Raw genomic sequence first — 21139 nt, 5'->3', positions numbered from 1 at the left:
TGTCAGGTCAGCTGCACGGGAATAGGCAGATTTGGTGGCCTTGAAAACGACTGTCCAATGTTTTTGTTCATTTGTGGCTGGCCTGAGTGGTTTTCTGGACTGGCTTTTGGCTGGATAATCTACACCATTTTCCACCTGATACGTGGCCTGGATGTCATATGCACGTGCCCAGTTAGCATGCATAGCCACATGTGGAGGTGCCTGTGGGGCTAGAACCTCGAAGTAGTGAGCAAACATCTCTTTATCTACTGAAACTTAATGTTTTACTGCTATGAATTTGTTCCGCTTCATTTTATGGGTTTTGTATTTGGAATGTGCTGAGATAATGTTACTGGATTAATTATAATCTGGGTATTTTTCATTTTCTGTTGTTTTTATGGGTCTTTTGTTGTTTTTTATGGGTATATATGGTCCATTTAAGCAACGCCACTGGATGATTGTTTCGGATTTCATACACATTTACCACATTTAGAAATGGTGACTTTGATACAAAAAAAGAAAAAAAAAAAAAAAAGAAAGAAAAGAGAAGAAAAGAAAAGAAAGGTAACTAGTAAACTACGTCAAGTGTTCTAGGTTTTATCTTTCTCCAGCAGTTGTTTCATGAGAAACCCTTGTTTGGATTCTCATGTTGATGGCCAGAAAAATCGGATATGGATAATTTCTGATCTGGGTGTTTCATTTCGAAACTTTTCCATGGGGTACTCTTGAAAGTGTGCATGGGGGTGTAAGAGTGTGTGTGTTCTCACATTTCAAAAAAGAAAAGAAAAAAGGAACCATTAATCAGTTTAGCTTGTGTTTGGCTTAGCATCTGAGAACATTAATATGTGATTTTGGATTTCTACTCTTACACTATTAGTAGAAAATCCAAAAACAGTTAAATGATATTCATGTGAATTTGAAAGAAGTCTTTTGTTTTTTCCTAATACAACACAAAACATCCCCATTTTGTGATTTTTGGAAATCTACTAAGAGTAGAAATTCCAAAATCACAAATTAATATAGCCACAAGTGCAGCTTTTCACTCAATTTTAAATGATGAAAATGTGTCCTATTATTATAATGAGGACAGAGCCCACAAAATGCAGTTATGTTTCTTTTGACTCCAATTGAGTGTAAGGTGGTTTCAACATGGAGATCATTTGAATGCACAATTCAATTGAACTGTGTTTGGCTCAGCCCATTAGAAGAATAATTTATTTTGTTCGGATTTAAATACAGGCTTATGGACAAAAAAAAAAGCTCTCAATTTAAATACAGGCTTATGGATCATTTTGATGGCATGAGAATGTTCAGATTTGCTTACATTGCAGTTTTAGAAAGAAAAAACTTACCAACAGAATGTGGCTTAATTGGTATGCCAGCAATTTATTTTGTTCAAGGAGGAGGTTATTCCAACAGAGTGTTATTGTTCAAGAATGAGGCTCCACCGTCCTGTCCAGCAGAGGCAAAGGAACTTTATTAAACCATTTTGGTTTGTACCTGAAAAGCAAGCTTCTTTTATTCTTGTCATGGATGATTTGTTTGGATGCACATAGTTGATTGCAAGAATATGATGTTATTAAAAAAATCTCGTCTCTTGATTGAGCTGAATATTTACATTCATTTCTTGTGTGTGTGGAAAGCATTTGATATATGGGTGTTCAGTTGGACATAATTGCAATAATTCGATCTGTTGGGTCATCCATGTAATCGAAAATTACAGTGAGTCTACGACTCTAAATTGCAATAATTGCATTCTTCGGTCATAGCATTCACTTCTAATTCCATCCTTCGTTGCCTTGCCATTCATCTATCTCAACATCCTTGTTTAGCTACACTCATTATATAAACATTTTGTTGTCTAACATTCTGTTCTATAAAAGCATGGCTGATCTGACAGCTGTCCTATAAAATCTCCCCTTCATTTTGATTGGTATGCAGGGATCACATAAACTTCTGAAGCTCATCTCTCTTTCATCTACCTTCTCTAATTCAATGAGCAACATTCTTCTCAATCTCTCTGTTGTCATGAATTATTGACCCAAGATGTCAGAAATGGTCATTTTGGGTTACCTTGTGGCAATCAATCTTAATTAATTCCTCACTTTGCACTCATATCATTACTAAAATTGCTAAAATTGCATTCCACAAACTCTATTTTTATCCCATCATTTTTGAAACTTTAGATTCTGAAAAATCCCTCCATATTTCCAACTTTTAGGCATATATAGGACAAATTAGGATGGCACATTAAAATACCCATATTGATGCCTGCAGGCTTAGTGACCCTCTTATTTAGATGGTCACATTTTCGTTGAATGCAGAGATAAAAAGCTTGAGATTGGTTCGTGCTGAAAAATGGATTCACTTTCAAGGCTTGGTGACTTCTGCCTTTACATCATTCCCATTACCTATTTATTTTTCAGATTGTGAAGGAGACTTGGGTACGGGTTGGACGGTGTGTTAGGGATTTCACTCTCTACACTGGCTCCCTTGGGACAGCATTCTTACTTTTCAAAGCATATGAAGTCACCAAGAACAAGAATGATCTCAATCTCTGCATTGAAATTGTGAGGGCTTGTGATACTGCTTCACGAGAATCAAGGTACTTGTGTGAATCTTTTTCTTAGTTAATTTCATATATCTTTCACCTATCTTACTCGATTGATGTGAATCTTTGCATAGGTACAATATCCAGGCTATCTCTAAAATGATTCTGAAGAATGTTTAGTATGAGAAATCATTGAAAAACTCTGCATTGATCTTTCAAAATAAAATAAAAAATATGCATTGCCTGGGTGACTATATGGTGTAATAACAAACGATCTTGGGATATGCTGTGGATTGTGCGTGAAAGGAGCCTCTAGAAGGAGCATTTTGTTTTAAGGTGGACCTTGACGGGTATTGCACTATTATCATCTTGCTGCTTACTGTGTGCATCTTTGTATATGCAGACATGTGACATTCATCTGTGGTCGGGCTGGTGTGTGCGCCCTTAGTGCCGTGGCTGCAAAGAACGCTGGGGATCATGCACTGCTCAACCACTACCTATCCCAGTTCAAAGCGGTAATGCTTTGAAAATTTGTTGGCTAGAAAGTTAGTAATGGTTGTCTTCTCGAGCCGAAAAAGATATTTATGCGGTAGTAAACCATTGTTTCTTTGTTTGGAATTCTAAATGCTTATTGGTTACCCTTGTAACTCTTGTGTACTATCCATTTTTTGTTCCTTGTCAGATGTACTACCTCATTTGGCCATCATTTCTCTTGGGGGTTTCTGGACTGTGTATGAATTGCCACTTCATAGGGTATGGTCGTGAACGAAATCATCAAGGATGGAATACGATTAGCTAACAAGGGTAGTTGCCCATTGATGTACGTAGCATTTATTTCGGTCCAATAAAGTCAATTCATCATAATCCTTTGGTTTGTTTTTCTGAATCTTCATCCGTCTCATCAATGCCTCTTCTATTTATATTCCTTTTTTTAATAAAAATTAATTAATTTTTCTGTCCTTCCAGTTTCGTCCTTGGTATTTATTTAATTTCTTTTCTATGGAATTTTTTGATGTTGGTTTTCTTTTCTTCTCTTTTCCATCTTTGTGTCTATATTTCTCAGTTTATCTTATATGGAGGCTTTCTGTAACATATGTTGAGTTGCTGGAAATCCTTGCACTTTGATCAATGGTCTCCATTTAGGAGAATATACAATGGAATTTCAGAAAAAAAAAAAAAAAACAGGGAAAAATATTGGATGGCTAGGGACTTTAAAATTTCAAGAATTTTAGTGTCCCCCATCCATGGTGTGGCCCATCAGACCAATGGTCTGGAGAACTTGGACCATAAGCCCCCATAGTAAGGAATGGCTGCATTGGAAGACTTTTCATGTCCTGATGCATCCAGAAACAATTCAGTAAAGGCTGTTTTTAAAAAGTTTGGTTTCTGGACGCATTTCTTATGAACTGGTTCCATTTTAGAATCTCTACCATGTATCATGAGAAGTAGGGAAAAAAATTTGCATGCAATTAGTTTCTCAAATTGCTTAAGCTATGCATTATTGAAGGACATGGAAGGGTTACAAACCAAAATAAAGAGCACTTGGGTAATTACGAGGTGGAGCCATTACTTGGAAAGCTACTACTTTTTACGAGCTGGATGCTGTGATAATTCAGAACCATTTAAAAAAAAGAAAAAAGAAACGAAAAATGGTGGTGACTCTTCAACCATACACATGACAGTTTCAAGGCAATCCAGAGTGTTCAAATCTCTGAACCACATAACCAAAAGTTATACTAAGAATATCACTGTAACCATCTTTTTTGCCCTTGGAATTTGGACCATTCACCAATTTACTTTTAACCCTCCATTTGGCATCCATCAATTGGATGGTTAAGATTTCTTGATCAGGGTGATTTTAGAGAGATGATCCATACACAACATTTCTTACGGGATGGTATGGATAGATGCACATGAATGCCACATGTGAGGATGAGTCACCACCAATTCAAAATGGAGGTCAACCATCACAGTAGTCCACTTCTTACAGCCACTTTTCTGCCCTGTTATCTCACTTCTTCAAACTGCTTCCTCTAAGGCAGAAGCTAATTTCCACTGCTACTATATTAAGTGCAAAAGCGCACCATGCCACTGTATTTTCAACCGTTCTGCATTCCTATTAATTTTAACACATGCAACCTTACCGGTACTGGAAGAACACATGCTATCATTTTACCTGTAAGCCATGCAGAATCTCAGGCATGGGAAGCTCAGGAAAATGCGCAAGATCAATGAATCCCACCTCCTCTGCCCTTTTAGCTGCTGCCTTAGCTTGCAGACACAGAAACTTCAAAAGAAGAAAAGCAATTCTGTAGATCTGTATAGCAACAGAATCAGTGAAGTATGTTCTATGGATTGAATCAGCTCTTCCATTTGCTCGATCCTTGATTGGGAGAGACAGGGCCATGCTTGAAACTGAAGAGATGGGAGCTTCAGACCCACAACCAAGAGCAGAAAGAATAAACCAACCATGTTTGCTGTCAATGGATGGCGGTCTTCCATTAGATTCGACCTCCTCTTTTAATATCGGAGGACATAAGAGAGGTGCAGTCCTACGTGGAGATTCTCCAATGCGATGAGGTCCCTTGCTTATAAAAGCTAAAAGATGAATACTTCTCTCTCTTAGTTGTGAATCCATTTCTTTCATGGCTTTACTCCATGAGTGCTGATGTTTCACGAGCATGCAGATAAGCATGAGGGTGTTCTCTGTTTCTCTCAGTGATGTTAGAGAGGTTAGTACCCTCTGAGTTCGGGCTCTCTTCTTGCTATGATCGTCAGTCGGGACGTCTGGTGCGGAAAGATAGAATAATATCAAATACGATTTCTCGAAAAAGTAAGGAATCATGCTCTCCACAATATCGATACAAGATGGATCATCCCCCAAAGAGCAAATCATAGCACTGACAATAGCCAGTCCTAGTCCCCATATGTTATGAGGGTTTTCTTCTTTGTCACTTTCTTCTTGACCATTTGGAAAAGGCTTGTCATCCAATAAGAGAGCAAACAACACCTTTAGAGATGAAAACAGATTGATGGTTTGAAGCATCTCAACACCTCCTCTGATGCGTGCATGGATGCTGGTCTATGCACATCCACCTGTCTTGGCTTTGATACACATACTCATGGGCAGTATAGGTGCATGCTGGATGACTTGGATTAGTTGGACTTGGATGGTTAGTCATATTTACTTGTGTTTGTGCTTGTTGCTTGATTCAATTTGTTTTATTTTCCAAGTTAGTGAACTTTATTTTCTCAATAGAAGTTATAAGTTGTTGAGTATCTTTGGTTTTATGATTTTACTTGTATATTCTGGTATTGATTGCTCAAGCATGACGATAAGTTGTTGAGAAATTTTTTATAGCATATATCTTTGGGTTTAGATGGATGTGAATGTGAATATGATGAAATATTTTAGATAACAGGTGCATATCAGGAAGAATATGAAGAGCTATATTGTAATAGGTGAAGAAAAAGAGCGAGAGATTTATATTAGCCACGTTTTTTACCTACGAAAAATTTCGTAGGTAAAAGTCATAGTAAATTCCGCTACGTAGTACTATTTATACCATTTTTAGCTACGAAAATAGTCGTAGGTAAAGTTACACCTTATACTTGTACCTACGAAACATTTCGCAAGTAAAAGCCTCATGTACGTTTTTTTGCCTACGAAAGGTTCCTACAAAAAATGGCCGCAGGTAAAGTTAAAAATAATATTTTCAGCTACGCACCATGTCGTAGGTAAAAGTGTCATACACGTTTTTTAGCTACGAAAAAAGTCGTAGGTAAAAATCTCTTATGAGTTACGAATTCTAATTATACCTATGAAACATTTCGCAAGTAAAAGCCTAATACACGTTTTTTACATATGAAAAATTATATTTGTACCTACGAAACCTTTCGTAGGTAAAAGTCTCATACACGTTTTTTGGCTACCAAAACATTTCGTAGGGAAAGTCTCATCTACGTTCGGGATTCAAGGGAAATATTTTATTTTTTTTACCTACGAACGATTTCGTAGGTAAATGTCTCAACTACGTTCAACATTTTAGTTAAATAGGTAATAGTCCCAAACACGTTTTTTTCCTACGAAAATAGTTGTAGGTAAAACTTGAAATGAAAAATTATATCTTTACCTACGGAAAGTTTCGTAGGTAAAAGTCTTATACACATTTATTAGTAAGTAAAAGTAAACTTTTCGATTTTAGGTTTTTTCAAAAAATCAAAATACTACTTACCTACGAAAATTGTCATCGGTAAAGATGACTTTCTACGGCTGGTTAAGATGACTTTTACCTACGAAACTATATTTCGTAGGTAAAAGTAAACTTTTCGATTTTTTATTTTTTCAAAAATTTCAAACACCATGACTTTTACCTACGAAATCTAATGTCGTAGGTAAAAGTAAATTTTGAAGTGAAAAGTACGTTTACAGCCTTCACCTACGAAAATTTTCGTAGGTAAAGATGACTTTTGCCTACGAAATTATATTTTGGCGGTAAAAGTTTACTTTTACCTACGAAAAAGATTTTCGTCGGTAAAAGTCATCTTTACCTACGAAAATTAATTTCGTAGGTAAAAGTTTCGCCGGTAAAGACCATATTTCTTGTAGTGAATCGACGAGGCCTCGCCGGTCTCTGGACCTTCCGGCGATGGCTCGCCAGTGGGGCAAGGTCCTCCTGCCCCCTAAACCCTAAAAATGTGTGGGTCCCCATCCTGGGTCCCCTTAGAGGTGTCCCATTTGGCCCCCGACTCCCTCTTGAGTCGTTTCGGGTCATTTTGAGTACTTTTTGATGTACATTCACATTTATCAATTGTTGAAGGTTGGGATGGGATAAATCGTGGTCTAAACCCATTAATTGATAGTCTAAAAGTGATCCGGGATCATTTCACGTAATCACGGGTGTGTACGGCCTCAATCTCGGTGGTCGATTTCGATGAATTCGCCGATTGGCGAAACTGAGAATCCTATGCCTGTTTCTACATTTTCTCGCACCCTCCTAGGTCAAAGTAAGTTAGTGTGCATCTTGTGTGACCATAACCCAGGTCCAATTTAATCCAAATCATGCTCTGATACCAACTTGTAATGCTTTGAAAATTGGGAGTCGAGCGTCGACCCAACTCCCGAGTTCCAATGCATCACTTATACAACATAGATAATGATGATTAAATGTTATCTGTAGAAGTGCATTTAACATGAATGAGATTATACCAAAACAACATATCATACTCTGAAGACAGTTACATTACGCAAGCGAAAGACTGTGATAAGTATATAAAGTATGTAAGTGATTATGAGTCTCCCAAGTATGATCATATTACCAGGTCGAATAGTTACAAGTATTATTTCAAAATACAAAATGTTAAAATGTAGTGGTCCACTACAAAGTATCAGTCCTGAAGCCCCGTCAATTCAGAACGGTCTATGAGAACCCGCCTGAATACTGCATATATGAGAATGCCTCCTCATCATCCTCAAAGTCTGATTCCGCCTCGCAGGCTACACTATCATCTGAACCTACAACAGGGTTTGGTTGGTGTATACAACATCGTCCCATAACGTGGGAGTGAGTGATCAACTCAGTGGAACAATAAAGCAAAGGTTAACATGTTATCAATTCAGTCAAGCAGTAATGATAACACAATACAATCAAACATCCCTAAGTACTGTGATTAATGCAAGAATGATATGAAATAATGATGCATGCTCTCACCTACACTCTCTCAGCGACTTCATCTTACGATCGCACATGAAACACTTCCTCAGTACTTGACCTGCTACGCCAAACACACATGTAATGCGATGCATGCACATGATTAGCCAGGTTGCTTAGGTTTATTCATACAACGGGATTGGGAAGCTAAGGTACCTCCCTTATATCAATTTCCAAACGATGATCCATTCTAGGGTTGTCAGTCCTAGTAAATCTCATACGATGTTACGATTCTAAGTCACTGCAAAGAGCTCGTCACCTTATTAGTGCAAGCCTAATATATACTCTAGTTGACGTAAAGGCTCGTCGCCTCTACGCGGTCTTAGAGTATGCTCGAGGTCACTACAAAGGGCTCGTCACCTTATTAGTGTAGGCTGACAGGTCGAATACAGTGTCCCATACCACCATATTCGGCTCACGAGTTTGGGTTGCTCACCGGTCACTATGGGAAGGCTCGTCACCCCAGTGTAGGCCGACAGCTCGACCACGGTGTCCTATACCACCATGCCCAGCTCATGAGTCTTAACGGATCGAGGTACCAAGGTTACGGGGGTTTCCATTGGTGAGTTTGGTACCTTAGATTCAAGTAGTAGCGCCCATACATGGTGAACATATATTAGGTCAATCGGATTACTTGACGAGCTCGACTAGTACGAGCGCACGTAGACTTAATTGACATGGAGTGCATAAGCATTCCGCGTAGCCTAGCCACTATCGTCAAGTGACGTACGACTCGAATTCATCGAACGCATCTGTCTTGGCTAAAATAGTTCAGCCACCAGTTGTAAATCATTACCGATTGTCTGGACTACTACGTAGTCCCAAACACACTCTAGATCAACAACATTCAAATGTAATAGCCAAGACAGCATATAATAACACAATTAAATATAGATCCCATATCAGCATCTCAACGAACACATAGAATACATGTTAACATACCTGAGCATTTAATTCACAAATCACATGGTAGTAAAATAGACTACATGAAGGAAACTATAACCCTAGATAAGGGGATTGAGAATCCTATCTCAACACCCTCATTAAGCATATTATATTAAGCATTTTCTCACTCAGGCATTTTATCAAACACTTTGACTACACATATTATGTACATGTAATAAATTAGTTAAAACGCACATCGTAGCAAATCCTTCCATATAGGAGTTGCCACACATACAACCATCATATATCCTCACACATAAATCATGGCAAGCACAAATCATGAATTTATATTCGTTCAGTCATTTCAACAAATACTTAGAATGCATTAAAATCAATATAGTTTACATCTATGTGTAATATATGGGAAACATCGTGTCTAAGCATATGAGATAGCAATCAAATCAGTCATAAATCATTACTGACATTGAAAGTCTTGAAAACCATAACCTAAACGTTTATAGTCCACACCTTACGCCGATAAAGAAGTATCGAACTCAGTTTGTATACCGAGTCTTTGTCTACGGCACAACGGCAACCTACAGTATGAAATAGGTTAGCTATTTCACGCTTTACACTATTTGAAACCCTAAAATAGATTAGGGTTAGGTTTTCTTACCCAAGTACGTTGTCAGAAACGCTGGATTTGTGATACAAATAGGGTGACTAAGTGCATGGAGCAACGGGATCAAATCCCAGGATGAATCTCCAACTCTCTCACTCTCTCTTTCCTTTCCTTTTCCTCTCCTCTCTTTCTTAAGGTTTAAAATTCATATGGAATATAAGAGAGAGGGTTTAAGGCCCTTATATAGGCTCAGAACTGATGGGAATGGCCCCAGGGCCATAGTATACTTAAGTTATGTCCAAAGATCGGACGTTCCGATCCAACGGAGCACTTCTGGAGCCCCCTTTACTGCGTGCGGTCGAACTTAAGCTCCCTGACACTGGATCTATGTTAGGCTGAATTTTTGCTCTGATCGGATTTACAGATCGACCGTGGCGGACCAGTTTCAGTTTAATGGTCACCATCACTCGATCAGGGCCACAAGTATATTGCCATGTATGAAAAATTTTTCCTAATCCGAGGGTCTATTTAGGTCAGATTCTGACGGTCTGAATTCTTATATTTGGCCCGCATGCGACACGACTCAGTTTACTTAAATTTGAATTTACTTCAAAAGATATTCATGTTTCTCACGTACTTTGCTCCGGGCTAAAGTTGTGCATTTCTAGACACAATTAAGACTCGATTTCTGAGGTGGTTGTCAAGTCCAGTAATGCGGTCATAGCCATATAGTTTTGCAGTTATCGGACTTTCGACAAGCGGTTTAGGTCCGATACGGAGTTTCAGTGTGTTCCCGAGAGCAACCGGGTTTAGAGATAGATTCTAGATTTTCGGGTAATGTAGCATTAATAATTATGTACGGTTTGAGTCTTACAGATCATATTTAAAGTGATTAATGCTAATTTCACAAGTACTCTAGTTTAGCACTTACTAATCTTAACCTAATTGCTAAAGGTTCTGGTCCTGGGTGATTTCTGCCTGAGGTGGTACTTGGGTCCTTGTACGAATTTTTTCCAAGATATTACAGATACTACATCCATTGATTCTGTTAAAGGTCTTTCCTCACCTTTAACTCATGCGATACTCCAGCAGATCGTGCAGACCTTTTCTGCAGCCGGTATGTCAGGTATAACCGCATCTTCTCCATGGTTCTTTGATTCTGGTGCTTCAAATCATATGACTGGTGATGTTTCACATCTTCGCAATATTCGTCCCTATACTGGCAATCAGGCTATTTCTACTGCAAATGGTATTAAACTACCCATTCAGTCCGTTGGTTCCTTAACTTTCTCTCCTTCTGACCATCGGCAGTTTACCCTTCGTGATGTGTTTCATGTCCCTAAACTCTCATCAAATTTAATTTCTATTGGTCAACTTACATCCAATAACTGCTTAGTCATATTTCTTCCAGACTGTTGTATAGGATCTGGAAACGGAGAAGGTACTTGGGAAGGGTAGGCGGCATGGATGTTTGTACGTGAACTTTCACCCATCCATATGGAAATCCACTCTTCCAAAAGGGAGGGAATCTCTCTTAAGAAAAAAAAAAAAAAAAAAAAAGAGCAGCCTAATTCTATTTTATCTTCTGGCCAAATAATCAATCTGGTCCACTCGAGTGGGCCACAATGTAAAAACAAATAGAGGGCTAAAACATCCTGATGTATAGACTGGCATGGCTTTTGGGCTAGGGCACCCACTTGATGGGGATCACATGATGGAAGGCCTGGATGTCTAATACATGCTCTAAATTTGCACACGTCTTTGCACATAGATGTACTTGGCTGTACGCGTGGGATTAACTAACCTCTTATCATAATTACCTATAATCAATGTAAATAAATAGAACTAATATATATATAAAATAAAAAAAATAGAGCTAGACACTGAATATGATGAAGGTTAAGGGATCTCAAGTGGCTGATTCACACCAGCCTTTCCATATTCTTTCTAATAAACTCTTTAACAAGGGGAGTGACTCAGTTGGAGTCTCCATGAGTCGTGTTGAGTCAATCAAGTCAACGGTTGATTTAGTGAGTCTCTGTGAGAGTCTGAGTTGGAGCCAAGCCACTTCTGAAACTGAGTTCCTGTCAATTCAGTTCAATATCTTGCCAAGTCAAGTTGGCTCAGCCAAGTTTCGAGTTAGCGAGTTTTAGAACTATGCTTCAAAATATGGATGTTATTTGTTAATTAGGCTTGTTTTAAGAGAAAAAATGGTCATACTATAGTACGAGTGTAATGTTTCTTATGCATAACTCAAAAGTCCAAATTGTAGGCCCTACTTTAGATGGGTTATTAAAAAAATGAAATAAAATACCATTACAGAATTGACACTACAACAACTGAGACTTTTATCGGTGCTTGAAAGCGCCGCTAAAAGCCCTTAAAAGTGCCGGAAATTGTTATAGTGGCGCTAACCAAGCACCGATAAATGGGTATGTCGGGAAAAGTATTGGCGGCGCTAGGTGAATTTTAGCGGCACTTGTCAGAGCGCCAATAATTGTAGTTTTTCGTGACGCGAATAAGTGCCTGTAAAAATCGCTCCGAGCGCCGGTATAAGTGGTTTCTAAACACTTTTTCTCATGAAAAAGCGCCATAAAATTTCTACACAAGCGCTGTTAAAAGCTTTTGTATAGATTTGAGAGGCCCTGGCATGCCAGTAAATTTTTTTTTTTATTATATATAATTCAATCGAAACCTGTATTTTTAAAATATTTAAAACAGATGTCTGAACTACCTTAATATAGACCGTCTAGTTCAACCTATCATTTGCCACCTTTCACTCTCATTAGTTCAATCTGCAGTTCGGTTTCACCATAGGTGAAGGGGAGGCTTCACCAAATGAGCAAATCATTGAAGCAGACCAGTTTCGGCCAGCAAGATCCGTATCGGTTCGAAGTTCCATTAGCTTTTGTCATTGTGTCTTGGTTGTACTGAACATTCGCCATTCAATTCAAGTGTGCATCCAAACAAGGTTATTTGCAATTTTGTGTATATATATATATATATATATATACAAAATTGCACTATTTCGTTATATTGCTTTTGATGGAGCCATAAGAAATGCTGGAATTACCGTCGTTTTTTTAAGTCTCGAAATGACCCACGGTTTTTGGTTGAAAATTGGTCTGTTGCTGGTTGAATGGGAACCATTGTTGTTTCTCTTAATGATTATTTATTTATTTATTTATTTGTTGGTAACCTTAGCTTGAAAAGCCAAGTCCTCAATGCTGAACAGTAGGCCGCCTTTCGTTTGGGACTCAAACCCTACTGTGTCAGACCATTGTTGTATTTTTTTTCCTAAACCGTTTATTTATAGGTATGGTTAGGATGTGTTTGGATGATGCCTATAAATGGGGTTAACTGTAAATGATTTACAGGTAAATGGTTTATAGTCTGTGTTTGGATGCTAAAAATTGCCTGTAAATGCTTTTCTATGGCTTGCATGTTTTGACCCTTCCACTTTCATGCCTGATTAAAGTTCTCCTCTGCCCTTTGATTTTACAGATGCGGATTGGCTTCTTACCCGAGGTAGATGGTGGAAAAGCTATTTTATTTGATAGTATGTGTTGTACTAATGTTCTGCATTTTTGGAGTCATATCATTTCCAGTAGGCTTATGTTTTTTAATGCTGTAAATTTCAAGTTGTATTGTGGTGATCCAGTGTTAAATCCTCTTACACCTTGGGATAAACCTCCATTGAAAAACATTTTCTGTATATATGGGATAGATATGAAGACTGAGGTAATGCTATTTTATTTGAATAATAATTATTTCTAAATTCTTCTTTTAAAAAAAATTTGTAATTTGTTTTGGCTGAGCCAATTGTGGCACTGCATTTGTCAAACCCTGACATTCCTGAGTTAATTTTTGGACATCATAGTAACTATTAAGAAAAAACTCAAAATTGATTGACTCAATTGAGCACCTGGCTGAAGATTGACTTCAGTCAAATTTGGATTCTCATTGGGTATGAGCGAAGTTTGTGAGTGTTTAACTCTTAAAACTGTAAATAATAAGTACCAGTGAAATCCCTTAACCTGGGATCCAGTATCATGTGTTGGATAAACAATTAGTTTCATGAACCCTACTAGTGACTTGTTACTGTAAGTTATCTTATAGGAAGTGATAAACAAACCACCCTGTTTGATTGATAGTAGATTGAAGGGTGAGCTATCAAGAAGGGTGGATGTAAATAGTGGCTCTCGTATTTTATTTTGGTTCACATTCTTCCAAAATGTGCATGTGTTTAGGAGTTTCAGTTTATATCTGATTACTATTCTTCTTTCTGAGACATAGTTCGTATTGGTTATTAATAATGTTTATGCTTTTGTATTCTGCTCTAATGACATGCTTTTATGTTCTGTGGGTTCTCTTGAGCTGCTTTTAGTGAGACGTGTTGGTTATTACTTTGCACCAAGTGGCAAGCCGTACCTTGATAACTGGATCATAACAGATGTGATTTTTGAGATTGAAGGGACACTATTCTCAAGGCAAGTTCTATCTAACGCTTTGATGATGATGATTTTGAAACATATTTTGGGTACGTTGAATAGTAGTCTGTAACGCCCTAAAAATCGAGGGTCGAGCAGAAGCTCAACTCCTGAGTTTCAACGCATCACTTATGTAACATAGATAATGATATTTAAATGTTGTCCATATTAATGCATTAAATATGAGTGAGATTATACTAAAACAACATATCATACTCCAGAGACAATTAGATTACGCAAGTGGAACTGTGATAAATATATAAAGTACGTAAGTAGTTGTAAACCCCCAGAGTATGACTATGTCACTAGGCTGAATGTATACATGTTTGTTCCAAAATATATAAAATGACCAACTGTAATATCCAACTAGTTTATATTCCTATAATCCCATCGACGCAACTCCAGGTCTACATAGACCCGCCAGAGAGTTGCATGTAGGAGAACTCCTCCTCCTCGTCATAGAAGTCGAGCTCCATCTCGTAAGTCTCGCTATCACCTGTAGCTACAACAGAGTCTAGGTAGTGTTTTAAAACACCATCCCAGAGTGAGAGTGAGTGATCAACTCAATGGATCTATAAGGCAAAGGTTAACATGTTATCAATTCAATCAATCAGTAATGATAAAGTAGTACAATAATCATGTCCTAAGTACTCTTATTAATGCAGGAATGATATGATGTAATGATGCATGCCCTCGCCTGCACTCCCTCAGCGACATCATCTCACGATCGCAACATCCACCACTCCAGACACGTGCACTTCTTCGCCAAAGCACATGCAATGCGGTGCATGATTGTGTTAGCCAATACTTAATTAGGTTTATTCATATAGTAGGTTCAAGAAGCTAAGGTACCTCCCTTTATATCATTTACCCAAACGATGATCCTTATAGGGTCGTCAATCCTAGTTAATCACATACGATATGCAAGTTATAGGGCAACGTCACCCCTGATTAAAGAGCAGTGGACAGGCAACTTTAGGTCACTATGGGAGGCTCGTCACCTCGGCGTAGGCCTAGTTTATACTCGAGGTCACTACGAGAAAGGCTCGTCACCTTAGCGTAGGTCGACAGCTTGAATACAGTGTCCTATACTACCATATTCGGCTCACGAGTTTGGCTTGCTCACTGGACACTACGGGGAGCCTCATCACCCCAGTGTAGGCCAACAGCTCGACCACGGTATCCCACACCACCATACCCAGCTCATGAGTCTTAGCGGATTGTGATATCAAGGTTAAACGGGTTTTCTAATGGTAAGTGATACCTTAGATTTAAACAGTAGCATCCATACATGGTGAACATACATTAGGCCAATCGGTTTACTCGACAAGCTTAATTGGTATGAGTGCACGTTAAATTAATCGACATGGAGTGCATACACACTCCTCTAGCCTAACCACTGTCGATGATCATCGTACGACTCGGATTCATCGAACGTATCGGTTGTGGTGAAACTAGTTCGGCCCCGAATCGTAAACCGTAACCGATTGCATAGATTACGTATTAGTCCCAATCATATTCAAACACAATAGGCATTCATATGTGATAATCAATATATCATGTGACAACTAATTCAGATATAAATCTCATTTGAGCATTTTAACAAACACATAGTGCACATGTTATCATACATATGCATTTCATCCATAAAGCATGTAGTAGTAAGATAGGTTACAGAGGAAAACTGTAACTATAGATAAGGCAATTGAGAATCCTATCTCAACACCCTCATTGAATACGTTCCAAGAAGCATTTCCTCATTTAGACATTTTGTCAAACACTTAGACTACACATATCAACATACATGTAATAAATTAGTTATAATATATATTATACAAATCCTTTCACAAAGGAGTTGTCATGCATACAACGATCATGTATTCTCAATCAATAATCATGGCAAGCACAAATCATGATTCTATATTCACTCAAACATTTCAACATACATATGGAATGTATTATATTCAACATAGTTCATATATATGTGTAATATATGGGAAACATCGCATCTAAATACATGTGACAGCAATCAAGTCAGTCATAGATCATTAACTGACATTGAAAGCCTTGAAAACTATAACCTAAACGTTTATAGTCCGCACTTTTCGTTGGTATACTCATATCAAACTCAGTTTGAATCCTATGTTCCCGAATATGGAATAACGGGTACCTATACATTGAGATAGGTTAGTTATTTCATAGATTCTTCTATTTGGATTCCTAAAACGAGATTAGGGTTAAGATTCCTTACCCAAATCACAGTCGAAACAAGTTGAATAGCGTAGCAAAGAGGCGATCTAGGGCGTGTAGTTGTACAAGAGAACCACCACCTCGATCTCCCTAACCTTCACTCTTCTCCTCACACTTTTCTCTTCTCTTCTCTCTTCTCTCTCCTAAGGTTTGGAGGAAATTCGTATGGAATGAGAGAGGGGTGGGTTAAGGCCCTTTTATAGGCTCAGAAGTGGTGTAAATGGCCCTAGGGCCATGGTATACTTAGGGTATAGCCAAAGGGTGGCTGTTTCGGGCCAACGCAGCTCACATGGAGATCTATTGCTCACATACGGTCTGAAAAAAGTTCCCTGATAATGGATTTATACCAGGTTAAGATTTTGATCCGATCAGATTAGTGAATCGATCGTGGAAGACCCGTTTCAGTTCAACGGTCATTATTATTCAATCAAGGCCACAAATATGCCAATGGGAGCAGGGAAATTTCCCTGATCCATGGGTATAGTTGGGTCAGGATCTGACGATCCGAAACCTTAAATTTGGCCTGCAAGCGAACGGCCAAATTCACTTAGGTTTGAGTTCATTTTCTAAAGATATTCGCGTTTCTCACACACTTCACTCCAGACTCAAGTTGTACGTTTCTGGATACTATTTGGACTCGATTCCATGATGCTTGTCAAGCCTAGTAAGGCAGTCATAACCGTATAGTTTCACGGTCATCGTACTTATGACGCGTAGTCCAAGTTCGATATAGAGTTTCAATGTGCTCCCATGAGCAACTGGGTTTTGAGATCGATCTTAGGTTTTTAGGTAATGTTGGGTTAGCGATTCTACTGGTTTTGGGCCTTGCAGTTCATATAGAAAGCAGTTCAAGCTAATCTACTAATCAATTCAGTTTAGTACTTAATTAACTTTCGTCTAATTCTTAAAGGATTCGGTCCTTAGTGATTTATGCCTGAGGTGATACTTAGGTCTTTGTACGGATTTTTTTGAGACGTTACATAGTCAAACTTACAAGACATCTCTAAAACCTGCTCCTCGATGATCTATTTTCATATTCTTTACTAACATCATCTCATCAATCGAAGGTATACTCTTTCACAACAGGAGGCTTCTATTAATCTAGGAACAAGGTACAGTCTAGGTTGTGGTTTGGCATAGGCCCTTAATTGCATTATTTATGTTGTCATAATAAACTTTATTCCTCAGGGAGAGAGGGAGATGCATAAATTCACCTCCAAACAATTCCAGTTCCTATCAACTTTCTTTGCAATTAGATATTCTTAGATAGTTGGATTGGAGATATTAGAAAAGGAGAAAATCATAATTAAGTTATAAAAAAGAAACCTGCCTGTTCCAATCATCTTTCTTTGCAATTAGATTTCAAATTGGGGACATATGCGCACCCCAAACAAAACAGAATGAAGTTGATTAAAAAACTCAAGTACTACGGTCAATTTGAGATCTGTTGGCATCAACCTCTTGGGCAAGAACAGTCAATATTAGAACAAGTGTGGCATCGTCCTCCTGGGCCAGAGCTAATTATTCAGGCACTGAATTGAGAGCATGGTTGCCTGCACTGGTAACTTAGATCCTGTCTCTGATAGACTATTATTGAGTCAGAGGCATGGCTTTTTATTTTAATTTTTAATTTTTGGGAGCAGATAAAAAGAATTGATAAGAAAAAAAAAAACAGAAAACATGAACGAAAAATACAACCCCAAACCCCGAAAAACACACTAACCCCTCTTCCCATATTTTAGAAATAGGGGAACTATGACAATATGTGAAGTCTCAACTCTTAACCACTATGAGCAGTGTTTCAAATAGCTTCCATAGCGTCCTAAATAGCATAAACCCTTTGTAGCATACGCTATAGGGGTCGTAGCGTACGCTACAACTACGTAGCATCTGTAGCATAATCTACAATGTTTTTTTTTTTTTTTTTTTTTTTTTTTTCACGTTTTCTTTGTTTCTAATGTTGAGGAATGTGACACTTGTAATATACTTGATACTTTTAACCTATGAGATTTTTATTTCTTTTTCATAATTGTGACTTGTGGTTTCCAGTAGACATTATTAATAAAAGTGGTTTGCTTAAAAAGTTTTTGATGTGATAATTATTTGATTTGACTTATATATGTGAATTTTTCATGTGTCAATTTGTTGAATGCTACTTTTTGATATTTTTTTTTCCCATGTGTGTAGGATTTACATCACTTTAGCCTAAATTTAGACCATATAGAGGATTTGTTTTTTTGTTTTTTGTTTTTTTTTTAAGACCATTTTCAATTTATTTTAATAAATATTATATTTTTTTATTATGTAGTAATATAAATTTTGTTTAATATTCAGTTTTAATTGTATTGCATCATTTTTTATGTTTCAAATATTAAAAAAATACAGGTTTTAATTGAATTATATATAATAAAAAAATCCGGGGCCTCTCAAATCTATACAAAGACTTTTACCAGTGTTTGTGTAGATTTCTATCCACGCTTTTCTGTGACAAAAAGTGTCCAGAAACCATACTATTATCGGCGCTTGGATTGACTTTTACCAGCGCAACAAAGGGCAGGGGCCGAAAGGAGTACCTAATCGCCGGCGCTCAGACAAGCGCCGATAGAGGTCACTTAGCGTCGGTATAAGTTTTGCTGACATACCCAACTATCGACGCTTGTGTAGCGCCGTCAAGTATTAGCAGCATTTTTGGGCTTTTACCGGCGGTTCTGACCGCCGGTAAAAGTCTAGTTTCTTGTAGTGTGTCTTGGACAAGGTTATCAGACCCCAATTATGAGATTTCTGACTCTCGGTCCCTTAATAGGAGCCCTTGGGCAACATTCACTAAAATTCTCTATCAGATTAGTATTTCAATAAAACCACACTTATCTGCCAAAAGAAGCCTTGAAAACCAACGAAAAGGTAAACATTAGGGTTGAACCTCCTCATAGAGAAGATGAATGGCTCGGATCCCCCGATCCCTAGCCACTAGAAGCTAAAACAGCCACAGAATACCAAAGGAAATAAGGAGGAACATTGTTATTGGTTTGAAATAGAGAAAAAGAGATCGTCGTAAGGGGTTGATGGACCTAACTCCATTTTTTTGCCAACCATTGATTTAGATACCCTTTGACAGATTATACATAGTGAAATTTTTCGAAGTGTCCACTATCGGTATGCCATAAGCCGACATTTTTCATTTTTAAATTCAACCTCCCAATGCCCAATTCACAATAGAGTGGAGCCCTTGGAGACATAAAGTTAGGTCAAAACGCGGATCAAACAAGGAGACTGCCATTTAGGAAGTGCATGATTAAAATACTCACACCTAGATCCTGCACAACATCAAACCCACTATAGAAAAGCTTACTTGTCAGGGAAAGTCAATTGGTTCAAGAGTAGGGTTAGAATCAGGAGTGTCTAATCATTTATATTCGACTAAAAAAAGGGTGTCTAATTTTCCTTTTCTTTCTCACAAGGCTTAGAACGCAATTCATTCTGTACATCCTAACATGCCATATGCTATTTCACTTTAACCATCTTTATCTTTACTTATTTGTTCATTTTGCTTGCTTACTTGGGGCCACTTGATTCTGCATGGCAAGGCTAGGAACTATTTTAATTTTTCCTACCCGACCCTCCTACATGGTTAGCTAGGCATACACAATTACTGCAGGTTTGAAGTTCCCTTTGATTGATATATATATATATATATATATATATCGGGCACCACAAGAAATAGTGCCACACCTATCATATATGCCCAAGCAACTCAAAAGAAACAAAACCCCCAAGCAACATGACCTAGAGCTTACAACGATCTTACAAAACTATATTTTTTTAACAAAACAAATAATATTCTAACTACAATTCCAACAATACCTGAAATCAGGATGCAAGCGCCACCTAGGAGTCTAATCCGCATCATTAAATTTCATCAGGCCAGCACAATGCTGGGGTTTGTCATGATGGGTTCTAATCGTCCAATTAATCGCAAATGGGTCCAACAAATTTTTTTTTTAAAATGAAAATAATAATAACTAAGTCTGCCGACCAGGCTTCAGCCGATAAGAAACCAAAGGAGTCTCAGGGATTTTAACTAAAGTAGCATCATGGTATTTTGCAAACAGTGCCCCAAATATGAAAAGGTTTATACAAATGCCCCGACAAGACCCCTTACACCTTTTTTAAAAAGTTTGGGATGAAATTACCCTCAACTATCTTTTACATTGAACCCAACGCTTGGATGGGGTAAATACCGTAGAGCCCGCTATAGCATTTTTGAGAAATCCACACTGTTCACATGTCTCGCAAAATCATTTTATAGCAAAAGCCCAAAAATGATGTAGATCCAAGGCTCAAGTATGCCATAAAACGAAAAATAGTGGAGATCATATGCCCGGGGTTGAAACATTCATGAGGCTCTAGAAGCTTTGGATCAGGTTAATATTTTTATTCTTTTAGTTCATCCATGTGGTAAGGATTTTTTGAGCATTTGGGCTAATTTATGGACGATTTATATTGCATATAAACATCATAGTGGAGCTTATAAAGGTTTGAACAGTAGGTAACCTCTTTCCACCATTTTCAGTCATGTGGCCCATTTGAGTTTCAAATTTGTCTAATTTTTGGTTTCATGTTTTAACATGATCTTCCAAAACAGATGGATGAA

General features: G+C 37.8%; 1 protein-coding gene across 5 annotated transcripts; it reads left to right on the top strand.

Moving 5' to 3' along the window:
* Nucleotides 1-2409: 2409 nt before the first annotated feature.
* Nucleotides 2410-3384, top strand: LOC131232917 (lanC-like protein GCR2). Of its 5 annotated transcripts, none has more exons than XR_009164982.1 (3): nucleotides 2410-2549; nucleotides 2665-3045; nucleotides 3213-3353. XR_009164982.1 is itself a non-coding variant. In XM_058229442.1 (3 exons), exons 1-3 carry the CDS (start codon nucleotides 2503-2505, stop codon nucleotides 3327-3329), a joined length of 276 nt encoding a protein of 91 aa, XP_058085425.1. In that variant the 5' UTR covers nucleotides 2410-2502; the 3' UTR covers nucleotides 3330-3384. The 5 variants fall into 5 exon arrangements, 1 of the variants encoding a protein (XP_058085425.1); XR_009164980.1 differs by having other exon boundaries at nucleotides 2410-2584; nucleotides 2934-3119; nucleotides 3213-3350; XM_058229442.1 differs by having other exon boundaries at nucleotides 2934-3045; nucleotides 3213-3384.
* The last annotated feature ends 17755 nt before the right edge of the window (nucleotides 3385-21139 follow it).

Source organism: Magnolia sinica, chromosome 18 (genome assembly GCF_029962835.1).
Source record: "Magnolia sinica isolate HGM2019 chromosome 18, MsV1, whole genome shotgun sequence".
Lineage (NCBI taxonomy): Eukaryota > Viridiplantae > Streptophyta > Magnoliopsida > Magnoliales > Magnoliaceae > Magnolia > Magnolia sinica.
This window is presented reverse-complemented; position numbering and strand designations above follow the sequence as displayed.

Coding starts and splice junctions, on each gene's coding strand:
- LOC131232917 (XM_058229442.1), top strand. CDS start 2,503: ATGAAGTCACCAAGAACAAGAATGATCTCAATCTCTGCATTGAAATT. Junction 2,550..2,933: donor TCAATCTCTGCATTGAAATT/GTGAGGGCTTGT, acceptor TTGTATATGCAG/ACATGTGACATTCATCTGTG. Junction 3,046..3,212: donor ACCTATCCCAGTTCAAAGCG/GTAATGCTTTGA, acceptor GTTCCTTGTCAG/ATGTACTACCTCATTTGGCC.